The 24,483-nt window shown below is 55.6% G+C and overlaps 1 protein-coding gene across 4 annotated transcripts; it reads right to left on the minus strand.

Annotated features, from left to right (window-relative positions):
• Window positions 1-956: 956 nt before the first annotated feature.
• On the minus strand, window positions 957-23,137 carry GRTP1 (growth hormone regulated TBC protein 1). 4 transcript variants are annotated; one of them, XM_036904797.2, is made up of 8 exons: window positions 22,982-23,137; window positions 22,703-22,854; window positions 16,778-16,936; window positions 14,018-14,142; window positions 12,093-12,189; window positions 4,218-4,390; window positions 3,953-4,138; window positions 957-1,264 (listed from the first exon to the last, which is right to left on the minus strand). In XM_036904797.2, exons 1-8 carry the CDS (start codon window positions 23,017-23,019, stop codon window positions 1,175-1,177), a joined length of 1,020 nt encoding a protein of 339 aa, XP_036760692.2. In that variant the 5' UTR covers window positions 23,020-23,137; the 3' UTR covers window positions 957-1,174. The 4 variants fall into 4 exon arrangements, with proteins under 4 accessions (XP_036760692.2, XP_057350630.1, XP_036760694.2 ...); XM_057494647.1 differs by lacking the exon at window positions 22,703-22,854 and having other exon boundaries at window positions 22,982-23,118; XM_036904799.2 differs by lacking the exon at window positions 22,982-23,137 and having other exon boundaries at window positions 16,778-16,961; window positions 22,703-22,819.
• Window positions 23,138-24,483: the final 1,346 nt, after the last annotated feature.

The raw sequence follows: 24,483 nt of genomic DNA on the forward strand, positions 1-24,483 counted from the left end.
CAGAGCACCCTGCAGGGGACCCTGATTTGGCGCTCCAGGAAGGTGGGGGGTGGCCCCACCGGCTGTGCTTAGAGCAGGAACTTGACCTGAGTTTTCAGTTCATCTTTGCCTTTTAAGCAAAGACCTGTGCCCTTTGAGGACCAGTATGCCTTCATGTGGGGCTGTTGAAGCCTGCCTGCTGGGCGGCCCGTGCTGGGAGGTGCACGCCCACCATCCCCACCCCAGGGCCCCGCCGTGGCACAGCAGAAGACTCACTCCAGGGTGAGGTGGCCCAGCGCAGTCCCCAGCCAGGACTGTAGAGCAAGGCTGTGTGAGGGATGGGGAAGTGGAGCGGGGCTGAGGTCGCCGGCAGACTGAAAGCTTCATTTCGGGGGTGAGGCTGTGGCCACAGAGGTGCTGACGGTGACAGCGGTACAGACACGGGGTGAGGAGATGTTGGGAAATGGAAGGGCCCTCAGGAGAAACCAAGGGTTGTTTACAGGTGACATTCCTGAGCGGAGCGGGCTCCTTGGGGCTGCTGGGGGCAGGCAGGGGTGCGGGCTGCCCGGGTGTCCTGCGTGTCCCCATTCTGGGCCTGGCCTGCCCACGCAGCAGGGCCGCCCAGCCAGCTGGAGGCAGCAGCATCGGGAGACGGAGTCGGCAGGGGTGGGAGGCTGGGCATCGTCTCACAGGCTGCGGGTGGGTGTTGCTGGGTTCGTTCCCCTCCCCAGGGGTCCAGGGTGAGGTGGCTGCAGGAGCACATGAGCCCCAGTGCGACTTGATACTCCCCAGGTGGTACACACTTGCTTCTGGTTCATTCATGTGAACACATTGAGAAAACCACTTAAAAAGAAATCATTTGCTACAGGCACAGACTCAAATACAGACAGAACAACGATACTTTGTCAGCATTGATACTAAAGACAGTTTGGCTTGTGGTGCTGATTTTCAGCTGGCCGACAAGCTGAAACCAGACGGGATGTTACCATATTTATTAGGTACAGACACACGTCTACCACATTTTACACGTCTGTATCTCAGGTAAAAATGTATTTTTATGAATTTATGACTACAGCTCAGAGTTAAAGAGCGACATAATTCTAAACTGTCTTAAAAAATTAACAGAGATGTTCATGGCACAAAAGGAAAGCAGTAAAAAGTGGTTGCCTCTGGACAGCGGGGCAGGGGCGCCCCGTCAGCCCTGCGCCAGCAGCCTGGCCCTGCAGCTCTCTCGAAGCCTGGCGATGGTGGCCATGGACAAGCTTCCAGGCTGTGAGAATATTTTCTAGAACAAAAACAATTAGTTTAAAAAAATCCCAGTAGGTCTTCAGTTCACACGTCCTGTTAAAGGCTAGACTGGCAGGCCAGAGGCCTCCGGCTGCACGCCCAGCAGGGCTGCAGTCCCTATCCACCCACCCCATCAGACACGAGCTGTGCGGATGCTGGGGGCACTGCACGGGGGCCTCGCCGACCCCTTTGCTGCTGAGAAGCCAAGCGTCTAGGGTGGCCCCAGGGGTCTGCTCTTGCCTCTGCCTGTGTGCTGTTTCGTCCCAGCCCTTCAGTCAGGTCCCACAGCGGCCCTACGCCAGTCGGGGCCAGTCAAGGGTGGACAAAGACATGAGAATTGGAAGCAGGGAGAGACTTGGACTCCATTCAGACTGCGGGCGTGTGCTCATGCTGTCCATGCATAATCTAATAATCATTTGTGTGATTGCTGCTGAGAGAGTCAGTAATCAGGCCAGGCATAAGGCTAGCATTAAGGAGGTTTGATAAACTCATTTCAGAGACTGATGCAGGATCATGATGCACGGCACCCAGGGTCTTTGAGTGGTTCCAGGCGTCCCGTCCTACCGCCTGCCTGTCTGTGTTGCCTGGCAACCTGTGCACCTGCCTCTCTTCGCCAGCAAGCACTGGGTGCCCGTACGGGACTGCAGAGATCAAGCGCATGACTGATGGTGCTGATCTGAGTTCGATGCAGAGACACACGCGACCGCCCTGATCATGGGAGACGACTCGCTGTGCCAGGGCCACATCTGTGTAATGATTACAGTGTTTGTTTCAGTGGGGGTGGGGGTGAAACCCACCCAGCATCCTGGGCTCCTGTGCTTCCCTGGAGCCTGCCCAGCTTGGCCCAGAGCGCTCCACCGTGGTACCACAAAGCCTGCTGCTCACGGAAGGACAGCTGCCTGGTGGCCTCTGGCCCTTTCTACCTGCCAGCACCTACTGAGGGCAGAGTGCCCTGCTGCACACCCGACAGTAGGACGACACCACCTCAAAAGCACGCCTGGGAAGGGAAGCCGACCGGAACCGCACGTGTCCGCCTCTGTTTATGGGAAGTGTCCAGAAGAGGCAAATTAACAGAGACAGAGGGACTCGTGGTTGCCAGGGGCTGGGGGGCATGAAGGGGGCTCAGGGCTCCCTGATGGGGTGATGAGAACTTTCAGAACTAGGTAACAGTTCCAGCTGCAGTCTTGTGGAGGCACGAAAGCCTTCTGACGGTGCGTGTCACGAGTGGATTTTGTGATACAGGCATTTTCCCCTTGAAGCAAGTCTCGACCCCAGGACACACGACCTCATCTCCGCGTTACAGGTGAGGAGACCGAGTCTCAATGGGTCCGTGACACCTGCCCAGTCGGACAATCCAGGGCCAGCTCGGGTTCTGTCCAGACCCAACGTCCGGCTCCCGCGGGCACCTCCACGCGCCATTGCAGAGGCGTGCGCTTCCCCATGTTCTCACCATGGGGCCGCCGGCAGCCTGCCCACCTCCAGCCACAGGGCAGCCGTCCTGGGGACAGTGCCGCCATGGTGAGGGGTCCCTCTCCAGCCAGCCCCAGACGCGTCAGGCACAGGTCTGGCATGTACCCTCCGCCAGCGCCACCCTGTGCTGAGGCTACCGCTGCCAACCTGAGATGCTGGCACCCGTACCCACCCACCCGCCGCATGGAGGACGCGTGAGACCCTGGTGAGCTAGGCCCTGTGGCGCAGTCGGGAGGTCATGCGCCCCCTCCCTGTGGCTGGAAGTGGGCCTCTCTCACCGCCAGAGCCCCAGGCCTTCCCTCTGGTGTTGCCTCACATCCATGCGTTTAACTTCCATGGCGTTAGGAGGAAGCTCGGTCTCACGTTCCCTGGTCGGCACCCCCGGCTCTGAGAGTCCCAGCCATCAGGGGGCCCTCCGTGGAGGCGGGAGGATCCTCTGGCCTCTGTGGGTGTTAAACAGTGTGCCACGCGGGCGCAGCCATGGCGGCCCTCTGCCCCCTGCTTTGAGTTGAGTGTGTAATCGTTCCAGGTGGAAAGGTGAGCAGCAAGATGGGCCGGGCAGGCCAGATGAAGACCGCTTGGCGCTGGCTCTTCACCGCCAGGGGCCTTCCAGCTCTGGGCTTTGCTTTTGGCCTGCTGACCTCTTCCCACTGGTCCAAGACCTGCCTTTCCAGCCCGAGCCTGGCCCAGCCTCCGAGGCTGCCTCAGGAGGCCCACCAGGTGCAGCTGCCATGTCACTCACTCAGCAGGCCTGAGTCATCCACACAGCCTGCGCCAGGCCCAGGACCCGGCACGGAGGCCCATTCTGGGGGCTGCCCGGTGGGTGGACAGGCAGCAAAGCACGAGCCGACTGGGGCGGAAGGGATGGGGGCCCACTGGTGACGGGGTCCTCGGGAAAGCCCTCAGACGGCAGATGCCGGGGGCGGCAGGCTGGGGGGCAGTGCAGGAGGGGATGGAGCAGGCTTGGTGGGCCTGGGTTCCTCACCTGGCCTGTGGGATCCCAGGGGCCCTGGACCCCGCCTGCCATGGGAGGAGGGGCAGCAGGCGTGGTCTGCTGGCCCCCCAGGCTCCCAGAGGAGGTGGGCCTGGAAGGGCTGCTGGGCGGGGGTGCAGGGTGAGATCCAGCTGAGGAAATGGACAGATGCCGTGCCGGCTGCGTGAAGCCACGAACCCACCCCACAGGCAAATGGAGTGGCCGAGCACACCCGGCACTTACCTGCATGAAGGTGTGACACTCGGTCACAAAGGTCCCTTTGGTGATCTCCTTGAACTTTTCACACACGTCTGCAGCACTGGTGGCCCCCAGAATAAAAGCCTGGTGCTGCCTCACGAGGGTCAGGGCCACCCGGAAGATAATCTTCGAGCCCTCATTGAACAGACAGTCCCAGACCCGGAGCACTGTCTGCACAAAACAGAGAGACGGCACATCACTGCACGGCAGCCCGTGGGGCCCCGGCCCGGCAAGGTGCAGCCCCGCTTACCTCCACCGGCAGTGCGTCCACGAACAGGCAGACGAACCAGCGTGACACGACCAGGGCCCACGGGACACCGTGCCCATCCATGAGCGTCGCCACCGCCGGCAGCTTGGTCCTCACCAGCTCCCCCAGGACCTCCTGGTCCGTCTTGAGGCCCAGCATTGTGGGGCTGTAGTAATCTGCCTCGGGAGGGGGAGAACCAGAATGCGCTCCCTGTCCTCACCCAGCCGGGCGGGGAGAGTGGGGCTCCCCACGCAGGGCCTCCTTGGGAAGAGGGCAGGTCAGAGAGAGCCATTCCCGTGGGCTCTGGACAGCGAGCACCCGGCGGAGAGCAAGGACATCTGCAGGCCACAGCCGCAGGGCCCGCCACGGCCAGGGGCACAGCCAGCTGTCTGCTGGGCGCTGTAAGCGCAGCACGGCCCGTCCACAGTGGGATGTGACTCAGCCCTCAACAGCCAGGTCCACATGGATGGACCCAGAGGCAAAGCCAGACCCCCCAGGGACAGTACTGTGGCCCCACTGACAGGAGGGCCCTGGAGTCGTCAGACTCAGACAGAAGGTGGGCGGTGGGTGCTGGTGCCACGGGGGCACGGGAGTTGGTGTTCAGTGGGGAGAGGGCTTCAGTTTCGGGAGATGCGGGACCCGAGAGGGTGGGGACAGCGGCACACCATGTGCATGTGCTTCACACCTCAAGCTCTAGCTTCAAAGCAGTTAAGATGGCGACTGTCACCTATATTTCACCACAATAAACATAAATTTGTGTCCATTACAATCTAAAAGTCTGCAGGCAGTGGCTGTGTTTCCTGTCATCCAAACCAAGGGGGATGGTCTTCGGTAGCCGGGGCTCTGACCCCCTCAAGCCCCGGGGAAGGGGGGCTGCAGGGGCAGCTGACAAGCGCCTCCTGGGTGCAAGAGAGGCCTTGGGGTCCAGGCACAAGTGAACCCGTGGGCCCCACAGTGCTGCTTGCCCCCCCACTCAGAGTAAGGAGGCAGTGGGGGTCCACATGCCCATCTCCCCAGGACAGGTGGCTCAGGCACAGAAATTAATGTCATAAAACATGACTTAAAAAATTTGGTCCAAGTCACAGATGTCTAGTTCCGCACAGGTGGGTAAAGTGTGTGCCCTCAATGGGTGGATCGGGGTGTCAGGGACGTCTCCAGCAGGGCGCCATCACCCCCGGGTACAGACGGGCGCTCCCTTCTTTACTGGGTGCGTTCACCTGCTGCCCTCTTGTTCTGGAGGTAGTGCGGTACTGGGCAGGTGAAGTCGCCCCCGTGCCACTGTCCCTAGAGAACCAGTCGTCACTGAGGTCAGTGGGCCTGCCCCCTGCTATTCCTGCCATGTGACCCAGCGCCGCATCCAGACAGGGCCTGCTGCATTGCGCTGAAGCCCTTTGCTCTGCGGCCCCCACAGCTGTCACATCCTCACGCGTGGCCCCTTGGCGAGCCGTCCTCACCGGAATGGGCCAGGCCCGCTTCACCGGCTTCTGGATGCTGCCAACCCGCGCGAGCTCGGGTGTGGGGAAGCGTGCGGTGCCGGGCGGCTGCGAAGGCTCTCTGGCCACACACAGCCTTGGAACCCCATGTGCTTTTCTAACATCATTTCACTGCCCAGACATTCTGGGAGCCCAATGTCGGCACACAGAGCCACCCGTCAAGGCGCCCTCCCGGCTGCCCTGGTGCTCCCGCCGCCGCGTCCCCACAGCTCAGCGGCCGTGCGCTGACACACAGAAGGATGTATCCACAGCGTGCTTGTCTCCTGAACGGACATTTGTCTTGGCAAATATCTCTTCTGCATGTTAATGTGGTGCATCATGATGAATTTTAACATTTTGGCTCTAAGTTCAGTAAGTAATGTGTATAATAAAACAGGAAGATGTGGCATGCATTGTGTCACCTTGTCCTCCGGCCACATGCAGTTTGTCATTCACCTGACAGGGATGAGATGCTCTTACTAATTAAATATTTTGGTTAAAATACAATCATTGACATAATATGGTCATGTTACTGATTTTCAAAGGGTAAGCATACAATAAGCTGTGTTTACTGGTAACTTGAAGATAAAGTCGATTTGGTCATAAAACACAGGAATTAATTTTTTTCCCCTCTCATATCCTCATTTGCATCTGTCTCTTGAAACTGTGAGCCATGCACTGTGCTTTTGCCTCTAAATGAGCAGCACCCCGGCCTGCCTGAGGCGAGGGGAGCGGAGTCAGCTCCTGTCAGCGCGGAAGAATGGCCCGACTCCGTGCCTGGCAGCCCGCCGGACGCCGGGGCAGCACCGAGCCACAGGGACAACGTGGCCTCCTTCTCCATCCCAGAGCAGCTTAGAGCAGCTCCTGAAAATAGCTGCAGGCCTGAGCCAGTCCGGGGAGGCCACAGAAGGCCTGTCAGCACTGTGACCCACCTTGATGCCTCTCCCGGGGGCTGCGTGCCTGGGCGGACCAGCGGGCCAGCGCCATGCCGTCCTCCTACTGTGGGGAGTGGTGGCGGTTGGCACACAGACAGGCCTGTGGGCCCCGCACCCTCCAGGAGCGCACCCTGTCCCCATGCCCTGGCCACACTCCCAGCTTGAGTCAGGGAATCTGTGGTGCCCGCCTGTGCATTACAGGGAAGACAGGTCAGACCAGCCTTCCAGGACATCAGGCACTACCTCCTTGCTGGACCCCCTACGCCCCACAGGCGGTGCCCTCTCCTCTCTGGCAGCAGACAGGGCAGTAAGCACGGGCTGCTAAGCTTGTCCCTACACAGTCTCTCTGCAGGCTGGCAAGGGGCACATCGGCTGATGTGGGTGCCTTGGTTGGAGGATGGGGACAGCCTCCACTGGCTCCAGAAGAGGCTACTTGGTGCCAGTCAGCCAGCATGGGCCCTCGAACCTGCACGGCCAGATTCAGCACGGATGGACATCGCTGGCTAGTGCTGTTGACTAGGGACTGTAAGGGGACCTTGATGCCAGCACAGTCCTCTGAGTAAGCCTGTCAGGTGGCCACTGAGCTCCAGGCCAGACGGTGAGGAGGGCTGGGTGGGCGGGCAGGCGGGCACCAGCGTGGCTCTGCCTCAGCCCTCCTGGGGGGAGATGCAGCAACAGTCCTCAGCTCCAACGTGACTCTTACGCCGTGTCCGGTGCTCTGAAGTCGTGGCGTTGCTGGCCTAAGGTGGGGGCTTCAGTCGGCCACGCTGCTGGGGATGCCCAGACGTCCGACGTCAGGTGTGCTTGGGTTTGAATTGAGCGTCCTTGCTTGCAGGAGAGCTTGGCTGTCCCCTGACTGTTGGCCATCCAGGTTTCCTATTTTGTGAACTGCTTACCGGGCGTGTGCTTCACCTCATTTTCCACTGAGCTTTCTCTTAGATTTTTAGGAGTTCTTCACACTTTAATTGTATGGATGACAGACAACTTCTCCAAAATAGCAGCTTGTCTTTTACTTTGCTTATGAGTTTTGAGTTTTACTGTAACCATTAATCATGTCTTTTGTATATTCTGAGCTTTGTGCAAGAGCTTCTCCCCTGACGCCAGAATCACAAAACTGTTCCAAATCTCATGTCCTGATTTTCAAAGTTTCACTTTTTCACATAAGTCTTGAATCCATCAGGAATTGAAATAAGGGTCTAATTTTGTTTTCTTCCACAGAGACAGCCAGCTGTCACAGGATGACGTTATAATAGTCCATCTTTCCCCCATTAGCTCACAAGCTTCCATGCCAAGTTCTGAAAGATTTACCAATAACAGACTAACTGACTTCTCGCCTCTCAATTCTGATTATCCATCCACACCATGTTAACGATTACAGCATTATAATAAACCCCCAGTATTCTTCTTTCAACCTTTTTGGCTTGGCTTTGCCCTTGATTATTCCATGTGATTAAGCAAACCCTGAACTTCTGGGATAAATGCTTTAGATAAAAAATAACACCCCATAGGTAAGTTTGGAGGGGAAAAGGATGGCAGGGTAGGAAGGCACGGCAGAAACCCCCTTTCCAAAGACACATGAAATACAGCAAATACAACTGACCCTGAAAATGGCCTGAGGACTGCAGAAAAGACCACCTACACCTGGGGCAGAAGAAAAGATCACACAGAAAAGGGTGAAGTGGCAGAGCCACGACTGAGTGGGACCCAAGTCCTGTCCCCTTCCCAGCCCGTGGATGGGAGAAGAATGGAGCGGGGAAGGGGTAGGAGCCCGGGAGCGCTGCACGCCTGGCCCTGGAGGTCTGCTCTGGGAGCAGGGGCCCGCGTGACACTGGGTTCTGGTGACTCGTGGGCGGGACACCAGGGAGAGTGGAGTCCTCTGGGAGGCTGGGTCTCCGGCTGCTTGCGGAGGGCAGGCACGCCCCCCTGGTCCCACCGAGACCCAGAGCAGAGGCAGCGGCTTGACAGAACTGCCGGCAGCAGGAGGGGTGCCAGAGGGGCCAGGGCCGGGTGGAGCGCTCTCCTCAGCTGGAAGGGCAGGTGGACGACGCCCCTCCGGCACCCGCCCTCGGCCCGCCAGGCTGGGCACTCGGAGCCCCAGACATTCCAGCCCCGTTGGCAGCTCAGCCCCAGGGCGTGTCCCAGCACCTCCCCTGGCACACCGGCCCACTCAGCCCAGCAGCGCCAGACTTGGCTGCCTGGCACACAGAGGGAGGCTCTCCCAGCTCTCCCAGGCCTGTCTCTGCCCACCCAGGGGCATGCTTGCAGAAGCCCCTTCCTCTGCGCGGGTGGCCGAGCCTGGTGCTGCACACCATGCTGCCACCCGGGGGCGCCCACCCGACCCTCTGGCGCATGCCCCTGCCTTGCCCTGCTTGCCGCAGAGCTGCACAGCTGCCCCACCCTCACTACAGGGCATTCCCCCATCACCGCAGGACAGGCAGAGGGCAGCCCCGCCCATGACAATCCCCGAAGCCACTGCTGTGATCACAAAGGGCCAGCTGAGGCCGACTGAGACCGCCGCCAGCAGAGAGAGAACGGCAGACCCACCCGCTGCCCCCAGCAGGAACCGGGCTCCACCGTAAGGGAGAACCAGCCACTGGGCAGTAAAGAGTCCTGAGCTTCTGGGCACCAAAGGACACGTTCTTCATAAACCCATTACTCTAGACCAGGGAGCACAGCAGATCCGTCTGATATAAAGGAAGAAACTCAGGAAAGGAGGAGGCAAAGGAATGTGTCCCAAACACGCCTACAGGACAAGACACCAGACAGAGCTGAATGAGGCAGAGATCACCAGTGTTCTTACAAAGACTTCAAAGTCATAAATATGCCCACTGATCTGCAGAAAGGCGCTGAAGATTTCAGGGAGGACTTCAACAGAGAGGTTCAAGAGCTGAAGAGCCACTGAGAGCTGAAGACACAGTAACCGAAATGAAACATACGCCGGAGGGAGGGAGTGATGGGTCCTTGCAAGGAAAGGGGACAATCAGTGAGACGGACGTCAGAGAACAGGAACACAGGCTGGGGAAAGAAAGGATTTCCAGGAATGAGAGGATGCTAAGGGCTGTGTGAGCGATCCAGACGAAACAAGATTCACATGATAGGGATGATAAAGGGAGAAGAAAGACAAAGGGACAGAAGTCTCTTTGAGGAAATAACTGTTGAAAACTTTCCCTATTTGGGAAAGGAAATAGGTCATGGAAGTGCGGAGAGCCCCTAAGAAAATGAATCGCAGGAAGATAACACCAAGACATATAATAATTAAAATGGCAAAGATCAAGGATAAGGAGTATTAAAAGCAGCCAGAGAGAGAAAAATGATTACTTATAAAGGAAATCCCATAAGGCTGTCAGCAGACTTCTCAGCAGAAACTCTACAGGCCAGAAGGGGGTGGCAGGATATAGTCAATGTACTGAAACAGAAGGACTTCCAACCAGGAATCCTCTACCCAACAAGATTATCATTTGAATTTGAAGCAGGTATTAAACAATTTCCAGATAAACCAAAGTTGACAGAATTCACTACCACTAAGCCAGCCTTACAGGATATGGTAAAAGAACTGCTAGAGATGGAAATGTTCCTAAGGCTAAATAGCTTTCACCAGTGAAAATAGACCCACAGTGAAGGGAGGAGACCAGTTATTTACCGAGCAAGTATGAAATTAAACCAAAAGTAGTAAAACCAATTGTACACAAAAATCAGTCAAGGGATACACAAAAAGCACAGATTATGACATCTAATACATGAAGTGTGGAAGAGGAAGAAGAAAAATGATGTACTTTTAGATTGTGTGTGAAATAGCACGACCATCAACTTAATGTAGACTGTTACATAGGAACAGGAAGCTATCCTTGAACCTTATGGTAACCACAAACCTAAAGCCTATTAATAGATACACAAAAATTTTAAAAAGAGGAATCTAATCACAATACTAAAGAAAACCATCAAATAACAAGAGAGAGTATAGAGAGGAGGAGCTATAAAAACAACCAGAAAACAAAATGGCAGTAAGTACATCCCTATCAATAATTACCTTAAATGGGCTGAATGCACCAATCAAAAGACACAGGGGGACAGAATAGATAAGGAAACAAGACCCGTCTATATGCTGCCTACAAGAGACTCATTTCAGACCCAGAGACATACACAGACTAAAAGTGAAGGGGTGGAAGATATTTCATACAAATAACAGGGAGAAAAAAGCAGGATTAGCAGTACTTATATCAGACAAAATAGATTTCAAAACAAAGAAAGTAACTAGAGACAAGGATATTACATAATGATAAAGGGCTCAGTCCAACAAGAGGATATAACAATTATAAATATCTATGCACCCAACATAGGAGCACCTACATACGTGAAACAGATACTAACAGAATTAAAGGAGGAAATAGATGGCAACACATTCATTTTAGAAGACTTTAACATACCACTCACATCAATAGATAAACCAGACAGAAAATAAATAAGGAAACAGAGGCACAGAACAACACTTTAGATCAGATGGACCTCACTGACATCTACAGAACATTCCACCCAAACGCAGCAGGATACACACTGTTCTCAAATGTACATGGAATGTTTTCCAGAAGAGATCATATACTAGGCCACAGAAAGAGCCGCAATAAATTTAAAGAATTGAAATTGTATCATGCAGCTTCTCAGACCACAATGGTATGAAACTAGAAGTAAATTACACAAAGAAAACAAAGACTTACAAACTCATGGAGGTTAAACAACATGCTTCTAAATAATTAGTGGATCAATAAACAAACCAAAACAGAAATCAGGCAATATGTAGAGACAAATGAAAACAAAAATACAACAGTCCAAAATTTGTGGGACACGAAAAAGTGGCTCTAAGCGGGACGCACACAGCAGTGTAGTCCTTCAGGCTGGCACCACCGGCACCGGGGGTGGGGTGGGCAGGTCGCGTCTGCCCCAGCCCTCCCCCGAGACGGTCTGGCCACCGCTCTGCCTAAGGGACTGTAATCTACAGCACAGAATCAGTATTTACTGATAAATAAAGTGTTAATTAGCTTGTAGCTAACTAAACCCTTAATAGGGAGAAATGTATGAAGAATGATGTCACCTTAGTAAGTGATGGTTCCTGCACCCTGTCAGCTGCTCATGACCTCGGTCACATGGAACCAAGAACACCTCTCGCAGATTTCGTGATCAACAGGAACTGCAGCAGAGGCCCCACAGGCTCAGATGCACGGCACAGAGGGCCACACACATTCTAGACAAATCCGAGCTCCAGGACGCGGAGCAGAGGAAACCCCACCAGGCGGGAAGCAGGTTGTTCTGGGAGAAGGTGTCTTCCACATGCTCTTCTCACCTCAGATGCAACAAGATCTTTAACCTCAACTCCCAAGCAATTCAACTGTGTTTTAATTAAACCTTCTCAGCTCAGGCACCCGACAGCACCCGAGACCAGGCCAGCTAACGGCGCACAGCGGGGGCCCCCCACGTACCAGGCAGGATCCGTCCCACAAGTGCGTCAAGCAGCCAAAAGGATTCTTCCTCATTCTTTGTTATGAGAATTAGATACCCTGCTATAAAGTTCATTCCCTGAAATTAGAAAAATGAGAAACAGAAATTCACATCACATTTTAAATTACTGTAAGACGCTAACAACTGACTCCTTCCCCCGCTCCCTGCCGAAACCTGCATAATTCTAGAATGACCTCTCAGCAGAACTTTGCAGACCCTAAGGATCTAGCAATGGGTCTAGTCAAGCCTACATGAAAAGGAAAAAAAATGGTCAAGCTTTTCTGAGAACCGCCTTCCCACACTAACAGTGACTGTGTGATGAATACATCCTACAGCGGGCTTCTGACAAAGCTGGTGTGATATGTACCAACAGCGTGGGACTGTACCAATGACCCTATTTAATAAAAACTGTAAGCAACATGGTCCAGCACAAGGGGATGCTGAGTTCTGTGATGGAGACGATTTGGGAATTCACGGCACACACTTGCCAAAGGGCAGATATTGCCAAAGTACACCGAATGTGTGCCCCTCGGCCAAGAGAAGCAGCCGGGTTGCTGGGGCCTCACAGCAGCCATTAGCATCACCTACGGTGATGGGGGTTCAAACGACTTCTATTTTCTACTTTAGGATCTCTCTGTATATTCTAAAACAAACATGTATTTCTCAAGTAATAAGGGAAAACTGTAGCTTTTGTCAGCAAACAGGGTAACTATGGACACGGAGACACACACACGGTGAGGCCATGTGAAAATGATGAGGAGATGGGCAACGTGTGTACAAGCCAAAGAGTGCCCGCTTGCCAGAGACTGCCAGTGGGACAAGCCGGGACAGACCCTCCCTGCCAACCCCTTGTCTCCGCTCCAGACCGAGGCAGACCCAGGCAGACCAGCGGCACGCCTGTCGGCTGTGGGCGTTTGCCGCGGCAACCCCAGGACCACACTGCCTGTGCGTGCGTCCCGCCCCAAAGCCAGCAAAGCTTCAGCATCCTGCAGCATTTAAAGTCATATGCGATACTTAATTTTTAAAAAGCTCTTTTTAAAACCCACGAGGAGAGTAAGTGAACAATCTATAGATGGCTTCTCGGCCATCCTGCCTCCCCAACCCCACGTGGCCAGGTGGGTGAGCCAGCACCACGCCTCGGAGGACCCGCCTCACTTGCAGCCCACGCTCCCCTTCACATCTGGATCAGATAAGGTCCAAGGGGAGCACGGGCGGCCAAGGCAGCCACTCTGTGCAAACATTCGCCCAACCTCAGAGACGGGCCCAGGGGCTTTTGGAGCAAGACATCGGAGCCCTCGCCCGCGGCTGGCGGACATCACCTGCTTGTCTCCACCGAATCCACCCTGTTCCCTGGGGAAGCCTTCGGTAGGCCTCGGCCTGGCACCTGAGCAGCCTGCAGCCCCGATCACAGGAGGGCCGCTACACTGTGGCTGCCGTGGCCTCCTGCTCACAGATGGTGACCAGTGGTTTCTGGCCTGTACTCCACCTGCCGCCTGCCAGAGCCCCACACACCACACAACGTGTGTCCTGGTGCAGGCCTTTCCCGCTGCCCCTGCCGCACAGGCAGCTTTGATAAGATGACAGGCCCAGTGGGCAACACAGCTCCCGGCTACCATCAAGGTGGGGAAGGCCTGACTTCCAGAAGAAACCGGAGGGGATGCCCCACCACACAACACGCTCCCAGACACTGAGGCCGGGGCCCTCCTACTCTGCTCAGGGCAGCTCCTGCCCACCCACTTCCTGGCCCTCCATCCTCACACCTCCCTATGGCCAGACACCAAAAGAAATCACTAAGGGGAAGTTTCACTGGTCCTGAAGTCAGGGCCTATGTGAGGTGCGCTGGCTGTGGGGGTGAGCTGGCCAGCACACTCCCGCCGCAGGAGCAGGCTGCTTCCCCGGGGCTCACCTGGCAGTACCCCACAGCCAGGTTGTGGTGGCCATAGGCCAGAAGCACGTTGTACAGGGCCTTCTGTAAGCAGGGGTCTGCACCCTTCTGGAACTGCACATTGTCTGGGAAGGTCCTGTTCATATCTGCAGGAAAATTCACACCACGGAATTATTCAAAAGCTGGAAACAGAAGATGGTCTGAGATGTTTGAAAATCCTCCTTCATCCCCAAGTGCCCTAAATCCCACTGGTGAAGTGCTGGGCTCTGCCTCGAGTGGGAGGCCTGGTTTTGGTCCTGGACGCCCCGCACGGGCCATGACGCCTGCGGCCTCTCCACCTGGGCCCTGGGCTGTGGGCTCAGGATCCCTGGCCGGTGAACTCTGGCAGGCCTTCCCCGAGGGGCTTCCCGAGCTGAGGCCTGGCACGTCCTTGTTTCCCCTGTGCACAGCCAGCTGGCTCCTGGGGCCTCACGCTTCCCTGTGGCAACAGAGGGCACTGAACCACGGGCCCAGTGATGGGCAGACATGCACACAGCGCTCGGGGAGACCAGCCCAGTTCTGGGGACGGAGGAGGACACATCAAGTCTCCTTCAGAGGCAAACAGACCAGCTGGAAACTGAGCGCTAAACAAACAGCGTTGCCAGCCTGTGTGTGCAGGAGGCTCCCACCAGTCCTTCTGCCACTGGACCCGCTTCCTCAGCGCCGTCCCCTGCTGCCCTGGCCGGCCGTGTGCACCAGCGCCGGACGAGCCCAGCCCAAGGAGCCTCCACTGGCCTGGCGCCACCTTTTCAAAGCTGTTTAGCATCAGCCCCAGGTGGGTGGAAGGACTGGTGCCTACAGGGCCACGTGAACGATGACACCTTTGTTCTGCCTCTGCAGACCCGAAGCAGCTGATGCGCCGGCCCTGCTCCACACGTCACCCCGACCGGCTGGGACACTCACGCCCGTGCGCTTCCTCGGTGGTGCGGCAAGGCAGGCGCGGCGCCTCCACAAACCGAGCCCTCGGCGCCGACCGTTGCGGCTGCCGAGCAAGCGGCCTCTGCTCCCGGCCTCCGGCCCCAGGCCTTACCTTTGCTTATAAAAAACTAGATCTGAGCAGAACAGTAAGTCCAGGGCCTCCAAGCACATTTTTCATCATATGTTTTTAAGAAAATATATTTTTTCCCCAAGAAAATACAATCTGTCTGGAGGAAATGAGTGTTTTCTAACTCAGACTTGAGTGACCAGCTGCTCATTCCTATGTAAAACTTTTTATTGTAAGAAGTTTTTCCACATTCTAAAAATTTTCTGTGGGAAATGCCCTTCCTTCCCAGCTTCCCCTGTGGAGGTGTGTGTGGACAGGGACAGTGTCTGTGCCTACATGGCCCGGGGCGTCCACTCCACTGTCCCTGTGATATGGTTTATCCAGACTCCTCAAAAAAACAATTACATGTGACCCAGCAATTCCATTTCTGGGCACATATCTGAAAGAATTAAAATCAGGGTCTTGACGAGGTATTTGCACACCCATGTTCACAACAGCATTATTCACAGTGGCCGAGAGGGGGAGCCCCCAGGTGTCCATCACTGGATGAGGGGACAAGCAAGACGGGGTGTTGTTGTGCAGTGGAATATTATTCAGCCTTAAAAAGGCTGAACACAGGCTACAACATGGGTAAGCCTTGAGGACAACACGCGACATGAAGCAAGCTAGTCACGAAGACGCTGTGATTCCAGGTACACGAGGCCCGTGGAGTGGTCGGACTCGGGTGGGGGAGGGCACGGGGAGTCAGTGCTCAATGGGGCAGAGTTTCAATTAGGAAGAGGAAATGATAAGTTTTATGCTATTTTACAATTAAAAGACAGTTATCCAAAAGGCTGTCACCAAACACATTCAAATCCTTTTCAAGTAAATGGCAGCATTTGATTTTCTGCACTGTGCTTGGCCACCCGCAGACCCGGCCTCTGCCCGCCTTGGGGGAGCTCTCCTGGCCCAGCGAGGGCCAGCCGGCAGTGCCCCTGGAGAGCCCCTCCTGTCCTGGGTCCCGTGGGTGCGGCTCGCTGTGCCGTCGGGATGCGGCTGGGGAACGTGGCCAACCCCAGCTCCCTGCTGGCCCTGGGTAAGGAGACTCTACACGGGGGACAAGCCACTTACTGTCACAAGTCAGGCCAACCTCTCAGCACTTCTCGGTAATCAGATTTTTTTAAAGTATTTTGTGTTTGTATTTCTCCAAAACTGTCAAACTCAGAAAGGCAGATGTATTTCCTAAAAATCTGTTCAGTTTAGGTTAAACTTTTTTTTTTGAGCACTTTGAACTTTTAAGAGCTGGTGAGCCTGAAAATGGAGGAAAAAGTAGGGGCCAGAGCATCAGACTCCGCAATCAGTCCGACACGAAGGGAGAGAACTGGGGCGGCTTTACGTGCCGTGTGCGGCTCCTGCGCGTCCTGGCCCTCCTTCCAGGCACACACCCCTTTGCTGCTCTCCTGTGTATTAGGGTGCTCGGCGGCCTCCCCGCTTTGCTTGAGGGCTTTTACATGGGAGGAATTTGGTGTTTCATACCATTTTCCTCACTAGCTAGCTAGGCCCCCAAGCATCTGCTGACTCAGTTAGAAACACTCCCCTCATGCATGCTACTTTTGATTTTCCTTTAAGAAAAATAAAATTACTAACTAAAACCACTTGGTGCACCTTTAACAACACGCATTTCCATGTCAACATCTCGCCCTTAAGCGCTGGGTGCAAACGATGCCTTCCCGGGCTCTGCCCGTCCCCCCTCCCGCCTGAGGACAGCAGCACGTCACCTGTCCGGATGGCCTCCTCCAGCCCCTCATCCCACTGACCCTGGAGGAGTCGGTGGTAATAGCCGGGATTCTGGTCCATCTGCGCCTGGGCTCCGCTCACCCCCATCCAGACGCGGGCCCGGTGCGCAAGCGGAACGCCCTTCCGGATGTAGCGCTTCACTGAAACCCAGAGAAGGAGCATTTCCTGAGGTCAGAAGCCGTGCAGGGCGCTGAGCCACTGGCCAACTTCCACACTTTTGGCCCCACTTCCCTCCCCAAATCAAATGGAACAGACACACCTCATCCCTCCATCACCAAAGCTGGCACCTGCATGTGCCCAGAACTGTGCACACCGTCCCGGGCTGGGCAAGGGGCTGCACAGATGCTTCGACTCGCTTCCAGGGTTACCCTCTGGCCACCCGCCCCCAGATTGCCAGGGGCTGCAAACACGACTGTGGATGAGCTGCTGGCCCACCTCCAGCTCCTAGTCGGGGCAACTCAGACCAGCAACGGTCCGTGACCCAGGGTGACTGCGTGGGCACCATATCCCGGAGCTGCCCGGGGCATTGGTGCAGGAAGATGCCCTCAGCTGGTCCTGGGACCTGCCAGCTCAGGGTGGACTGGAGGGCCAGCCAGGCCCCAGGTGTCCTGGAGCCCACGGGGGACCAGGGACGGGACAGATGGCTTTTCTGGAGAGCCCTCCACGGCCGTGCAGCGGATGGAGCGGAGGCAGGGGAGGCCGAGCTGAGAGCGGACGCAGATTCGGGGCTGGGAGCAGGCAGCGTTAGGGGCAGAGGTCGCTGTCCTGCCTTGTAGCCAATCCCTGTAAACTGAGAACGACTTCATTCGGGAAGGGTATTTTTATTGACAGTAAATGTATAAAAAGGCAGCCAGTGATTCTCTAAGGCCAGAGACACAAAGGAAAGGAAGCCAGAAGCTAAGAGCCGCCGCAGCGAGCCGCTGCCCGGTAGCTTCCCAGGCAGGTGGGGAAGGCGCGTGAGGCTGACATTAAATAAAGTATCAAAACTTTGTTTTCCTTTGACACTATATTACAAATGCCAATTTTTAAAAAGAAACCACACTTTAGGGAAAAATATAAGCTCATGCAACTAGTGAAATTCCACACACTACTATTAAAAAGAAAAATTCAGGGCACCAGCTGCATTTAACAGAAAAAAACCACAGGCGTAATATTCTCGGTCACAGCCAAGGAAAGCGCCACGAAGAGGCCTTATCTCCCACCCAAGGCTGGTCCGTGACTCGCACCACCTCCGCGGGGTGCCTGGCGCGGCTTCTTGCCCCTGCGCTTCCTGCGAGAGCAGATGGGGGCAGTAAATGCACTCAGTAGCCGCCCGGCCACACCAGGACAAGGGGTGACCAGGAGGAGGGAAGGACACGCTCAGCCACCGCCCACTGAAAACAGAGCAGAACTTAAGAAGCCCTCTTCGATGGTTCAGAAGCATGTGGGGGGATCGCGTCTCAGCAAGAGCATCTCCGTGCGCTTGGTCTGTTCACACTGTGACGGGAAGGTGAGAAGCAAAAGCTCTGTTTTGTGTCTAAGTCTACGGAAGACACTAATGATTGAGCCTCACCTCCTCTTGAACTCAGCAAGACTCCTGCTGCTTTGGCTGCAGGTCTCATGACCCCTCAGAGGGCAGTGCACCCAGGAAAGCCCAGGAGGAATGGTTAATCATTCTGTGCTGACCAGCCAGGGCAAGGGTCAGCCCCCATGTGGATGGGGACTGCTCTAACTTGGAGATGTGTGCAAAGATCAGTGGCACTTCTACGTAACTAACGACAAACAAAATTTTAAAACTGGAAATAGTGTCAATTATAAGAGCACCAAAAATAAAAGGAGAAATATTTAGGTATAAATCTAGCAAAGTATCTTCAGAATCTGAAGGCTGAAGCTGCAAAAGAATCAAAGACCCAGATCAGTGGAGAGATGCGTCACATACACTGCGTTCACGCACTGGAACACCCAATGTTGTTAAGATGTCAATTCTTCCCAAATTGATCAATAAATTCAATGCAGTTCCTATTAATGACTGAAGAAAAATATTTAGTTGATAACGACAAGCTGATTCTAAAATGTATGTCGAAAGGCAAAGGAACTGAAAAACCCAAACAATCTGAGATGAAACTGGAAGGATCACAGTGCCCCACGTAAGGCCTGCCACAGGCTCAGTCGTCGAGACCGCGGGGCTCTGGGGAAAGCATGTGCACCTATCAGTGGAAGACAGCAAAAAATCCAGAAATAGACCAACATAAATAGAGTTAACTGCTTTCTGATAAAGTTGCAAAGGAAATTCAGTGCACACAGAACAGTCTTTCCAACAGGAATGGCCAAAATAAGAAATTCCAACATTGTGACATGCTGGCAAAAATGTGGAGCAGCGAGAACTCTCATTCGCTGCTCTTGAAAATGCAAAGTCGTGCAGCCACTTTGGAAGACAGTTTGCAGTTTCTCACAAGTCAAGCTCACAGTCAGCATGTGACCCAGCAACCCCAGTCCGGGGTATCTCCCCAAGAGAAATGATAGCTGAGTTCATGCAAAAACCTGTGAGTGTTTTACGATGTTGGCTTTATACAACCCAAATGCCCTTCAACTGACAAACAGATAAAAATCTTCAGTGCACCATCCAGAGAAAGAATCCTCAGAATACAGAGTGAAACGCTGACACTCTCAAGATAATGCATGCCAGGCACATCGTGTTACGTGCAGGACGCCAGGCGCCAGAAGCTGGGCTGTACATGCCCCTCCCACGCCGGCCCCCAGTGGCTGACCTCCGGGAACGAGGTCTGCAGTCGCCCGGGTCGGGGCAGGGGGTACACAGGGCAGCCGGGGGTGGGGCCACTTTTCTCGGGCCAGCTGTAGAAGGGGCTCCATGACTCCAGGTGTTTATCTATACAGATGAGGGTGAATTTCACTGTAAATTTCAAATACAAAGGGAAAAGTGGGTAGGTGAAATTGCTTAAACCCCTCAATCTGCTCGGACACTTGGCTCTGCTATGACGTCCGGGCTCCAGGCCCCCAGGGGCCTCCGCTCCCTCCCTTGTGACCTGGAGGTAGAGCTTGCAGCCCAGCATCTGACACACGGGCTCAGTGCACCTGGGCCGCAGTGGCTGCAGTGACACCCGCAGCGGCTCCAGAGAAAGACCTCTGCTCCTGCCGGCTTTCTCCAGGAATTCACAGTGTTTCTTCAGAAGATCGTGGAAATAGTTTGCCGGCCCTCAGAGGCTGACACCTTCCCAAGGGCAGGACTGCCCCAAGATGATGACTGACACTGATGAGTAGCGTATAAAGGAAAAACACTGGGGAAAAACTTCAAAAAGAAGCTAGACTCCAGAGAATGAATTTCCAACTGTCTGGCCTCACAAAATCAAGCAGATCCCATTTTTTTGTATTTGTCTTTGAAAATATGGTTTTACAATTTAATTCTAATTTAGACACTGACATTCTGAGCCACTAAAAAGGGATGGAGCGGAAGCAGCAGGCTGGGAGACTTGTTCCCTTGCAAAGTCCCTGCAAACCAAGACAGGAAATGAACAGGAACCAGGAAGGGGGCCAAGGCAGGACGGGTCTGGTGATAATCTTTCTAGAAGCAGCTGTCTCGGGGCTCCTGGTGGATGTTTGCTGTGGACAAAGAAAAAAAATATTCACTGTCCCCACGAATAGCGTTACCAAACAGGGTAGGTTACAGCTGTCACCTGAAGACATGCCGAATGCCAAGATCTGTGCGTAACTGTGTTACTGGCGACGTTAAGTGCAGAGGAAGGTCCTCCAAAAACATCCGGCAACATGGTGAGAACAAGCAAGCAAGATAGGGCTAAAGAACAGAAAGTGAGACTTGAAGGCGAGCCTGCGGGCACTCAAGGGTGGGCTCCGAGACTGAACCCCTTGGCTACTAACGTCACACGGTGGGCCCAGCATCCCTTACCCTGTCGTGTGCTCCCTGGGACGCCACATGCCCGACTACAGTCAGCCTAGGGTGCCCAGCAGGGAAACACCGGACTCCCGTGGCAGAGTGACTGGCCTACTCCTGTCGGTGTTGGACAAGCACTTTCCTGGGGCACTGCAGGTGCTAACGGCTCCCTGACCTGCACCGGGGGCAACACTGAGCTCAGCAGCACCCCGGGGTCAGAGCTGTTCTGAGCCTGCACAGCTCCTGCCAGATGGCCCGCGTCCCACTTCCCGGAAGGACACCATGCTCTCCAGTTCACAGACACTGAATCGCATCCTCCAAGCTGAACACTCACCAGAAAAAAACCTATTTCCTCCCAAACCTGGCAGGCCAATCACACTGTTACCATCACCACAGTTTAATGACGTTACATAGATCAAAAATACTAAACCAAAAAAGAAAAACTGTTATTTCTTACAAAAAAACCAAGTTAAATTAGAAAAGGTTGATAGAGATGGGGCTCAAAAAAAAGCAAACACAGAAACAAGACAGAATCTTTGAACCAGGTGCACAAGGTAGTGGAAGCTTGAACACCTGGAGGTTTGGGTTCTGCATCCCCCTGCTCATTCCTGCTACACTACGGAAAAACCCCGACATGGGAAAAACGAGGCATGGGCTGTAGTTTCAGAAGGAAAGAAAAGAACTTAAATTAGTGGGCCCACCCTATGCAAAGACTAGAATCAAATGACAAAATCAAAAATGGGAAAACAAACACAGACACGTGTGTTCCATAGGGACAAGGTCTGTGTGTGCCGACCTATGTCTCCAGTGACCCTCTGACGCCTGGACCGGCTGCCCAGAGTCAGCCACCTGGGCCGGAGGCCTCTTCGTGCACTAAAGGCAGACTGCAGACCCACTGCCCCTGCAGGCCCGTGTGCCCGCTGTGAGCACACAGCCTCCCTGGGAGCAGACTCCGGGCAGACACCTGGGGTCACCCCTTGGCCCTCTCTCCCGGAGTGCCACCAGGGCAGGAGACTCATGTCACTTTACATCTCTTAGGCTAAGATGTTTTACTATGTGCATAAATTTTACTTTTACACACTTGTATGAAACTTATTAAAGCCAAAAGACCAGTTAACTTTCAAAAGTAAGTCAACAAAGAAAAATAACACCGTGTGCGCGGACGGCAAGGTGCTAACACAGGCGAGGCCGGCATAAGCATCTGGGTGCCCTGTGCTGGGCACACACGGGGTACTGTTAGGCAAGAAAGGGCCCAGCCGAGGGGCCCCTCAGCTGTGTAGGACCCACTCCCATGCAGGAGCAGCTCTCCTGCACCGTCTCAGATCACGCAGTCGGTCCCTTGCATCTGAGCCCTGCTCTTCTGCCTTAATGGCCTTTAGCTTCCTATTTCGGGAAGCCGGCTACCTGAGTGCCTCCCTCCCCAGCACCCTGCACGCAGGTGACCACGTCTGCCTTCACCTCCAGCAATACTGCAGGCAGAGGCTGCATTCATTCATTAGACAGACAATGACCCTAACAAGCAGGGGACGGAGGGAGTGTGTGAGTGTGCAGTGCTGAGGGAGGGATACCGGAAGGCCTCTCGGAGGAGGTGGCGTTCGCGTGAAGACCTGTACCACGGGGTGGGAGGACCCTCAAGGAGAGACAGGTGGCTTGGGCAGCAGGTGCGCTTGAGCAGGGGAGGCAGGAGAGACGGTGCAGGATAGAGCGGATGGGTGAGGTAGAAGAGGGGGCAGGAGAGGGTGGTAGGCAAGGTGGGGGGCAGGTGGGGACAGGAACGTGGGGGCAGAAGAGGCCGGGGACCAGCACGGTCTCCGTCACTCTTGCGATGGCAGGAGTGGACACGCGCAGCGCCCGGGACGACCAATCGCCTTTTGGGGAGCAAGCTGACCCCCAGCCCGGGCTCCTGGTTTGGCAGAAGGCCGGGTCCGCGCGCGTCCACACCAGTCGCAGAGGGAAGGCGAGCCCTGCCCCCCGCGCCGCGCGCTCCCGGGACCCCGCGCCCCGCGCGCCCCCGGCTCACGCGTCTCGCTCCTGCGGACGCCGCCGCCCCCGCGCAGGAGCCCGGACCACCTCGCGGCCCTCCTCGTGAGGACGACCAGGTAGGCGGAAGAAAACTCCTCGTAGGCTGCGTAGTCGAAGTCCGCGGGCCTCTCGAAGCCGTAGGGGTCGGTCCTGCGGTCGCGGGGGGCGCGCACGTTACGGGAAAGCTCCGCGCGTCCGGCCGCCGGGGGCCCGCCGAGCGCGACCTGGTGGGCCCGGCCCGGGGACGCCCCGACCCCCGCCCTCCGCCCGCGCCCACCTGGGGACCCGGTCCCGCGCGCGCCCCGCGGGCTCCATGCCGGGAGGACCGAGGGGCGCGGGGTGTCAGGGCGCCCAGTCGCTTCCCAGCTCGCGAGCTCGCGTCCTTCCGCCGGGCCGCGGGCGCCGGGAGGCCGGGGGCGGGGCGGGGCTGCACCTGCTCCTGCGGAGGCGCGGCGGGGGCGGGGGGCCCGGGAGGGGCCGCGTGTCTGTCGGCCGGCCCGCCCCCGGGCGCAGGAAGGAGGCGCGGCTGGGGGCGCAGGGCCGCCCGCTGGTAGGGGATGGGCCTGCGGGTGGGCCGGGAGGACGGGGGGCTCAGAGGCAGGGACGGGGGGCCTGGGACTAGCTGGATGGGCGCTCAGCGGTCACCCCAACCCCCAGCCCCCTTTGGGCCTCCCTGGCCTCCAGCAAAGGTTGCCGGAGACAAACCCAGTCTGGGTTCTAACAAGATCCCTTCACGTCCCAGTGCTGGCAGGTTCAAAGGCCATGACCGATGACCCCAGGGTATTCTATTTTCTTTTTGGGAAAAAGAGCCAGTCATAATTTTTCACTTGTCCTACAGTGTACACTTCACACCTTAGAACAACTTAGGGAAGCTCATGATCCCCACATCTGCCCAGGAACCTGCCCTGCCCTCCAGGAGCAGGCCCTGGACTAGAGCCCTGGACAGTCTCTGGGAGCCGCTGGCCTGGTGGGGGGCCTTGCAGGGGGAGGCTGCGCCCAGCAGGATGGCAGGTTCGCCATTTGGGGTGACAGGGTTGACTGCTGGGGCAGAGGGGGCCTCCCTCCTCTGCTGCCTGTGCCCAAGCACTAGTGTGCCAAGCCTGGGGGCAGGAGTGAGCCCCATCCTCCCACCTTTGAACAGCACCAAGGTCACACCACCCCCACCCAGTAGGAGGGGAATCGGGCTTCCCAGGAGAGCAGGGGCAGCCCTGGTTTTGAACAGGATCTGCTTTGGCCCCTGATCACCCTTCCACTGTCCAGACGTTTCAATATTGTCATGAAAAACATGTCTTTTCAAATTGAAAACTTTGGTAAAAGTGTATCTTGACTTTTGCTATAGTATCTTGACTTTTGCTTTATAGTATTGCTGTGACACACCAGGGGTTTAGGATTCTTACAAATGTCAGATGTAAAATAGCCTCACATCTTGTAGTGTCAGCTCTCCACACCCCAAGGGTCCATCTCTAAAAATGGCCCCAAACAAAAAGATGCCTTCTCAGCGAATGTCATGAGGCCAGGTTCCTGGGCAGGTTCCCGGGCCCGGAACCCCACTGGGATCGCAGTGGGGCTCCCAAGGCACCGTCTTGTGCAAAGTGCCTCTGAGCCAGTGTGGTGCCAGATGGTGGGAACATCAGCTTTCTGCTGCGGACCCACCGTTGCTGCTCCTGATGCCGGGGTTCTTGTTCACCGAGTCAAAGAATGAACTTTGCAAACACTCAAAGTAGGAGAGCAAGTGCGAGGCTTTTATTTAGAGATGAAGTGAGAGGACAGAGCTCCCGG

This window comes from Manis pentadactyla, chromosome 17 (assembly GCF_030020395.1).
Source record: "Manis pentadactyla isolate mManPen7 chromosome 17, mManPen7.hap1, whole genome shotgun sequence".
NCBI classification, from domain to species: Eukaryota; Metazoa; Chordata; class Mammalia; order Pholidota; family Manidae; genus Manis; species Manis pentadactyla.

What these genes read in the sequence shown, in the direction of transcription:
- GRTP1 (XM_036904797.2), bottom strand. Translation starts at nt 23,019, where the DNA reads ATGGAGCCCGCGGGGCGCGCGCGGGACCGGGTCCCCAG. An exon ending in GCGCGGGACCGGGTCCCCAG is followed by an intron (nt 22,855 to 22,981) that starts GTGGGCGCGGGC and finishes CCGCGACCGCAG; the next exon opens with GACCGACCCCTACGGCTTCG. An exon ending in TGGCTGTGGGGTACTGCCAG is followed by an intron (nt 12,190 to 14,017) that starts GTGAGCCCCGGG and finishes TTCTAATTTCAG; the next exon opens with GGAATGAACTTTATAGCAGG.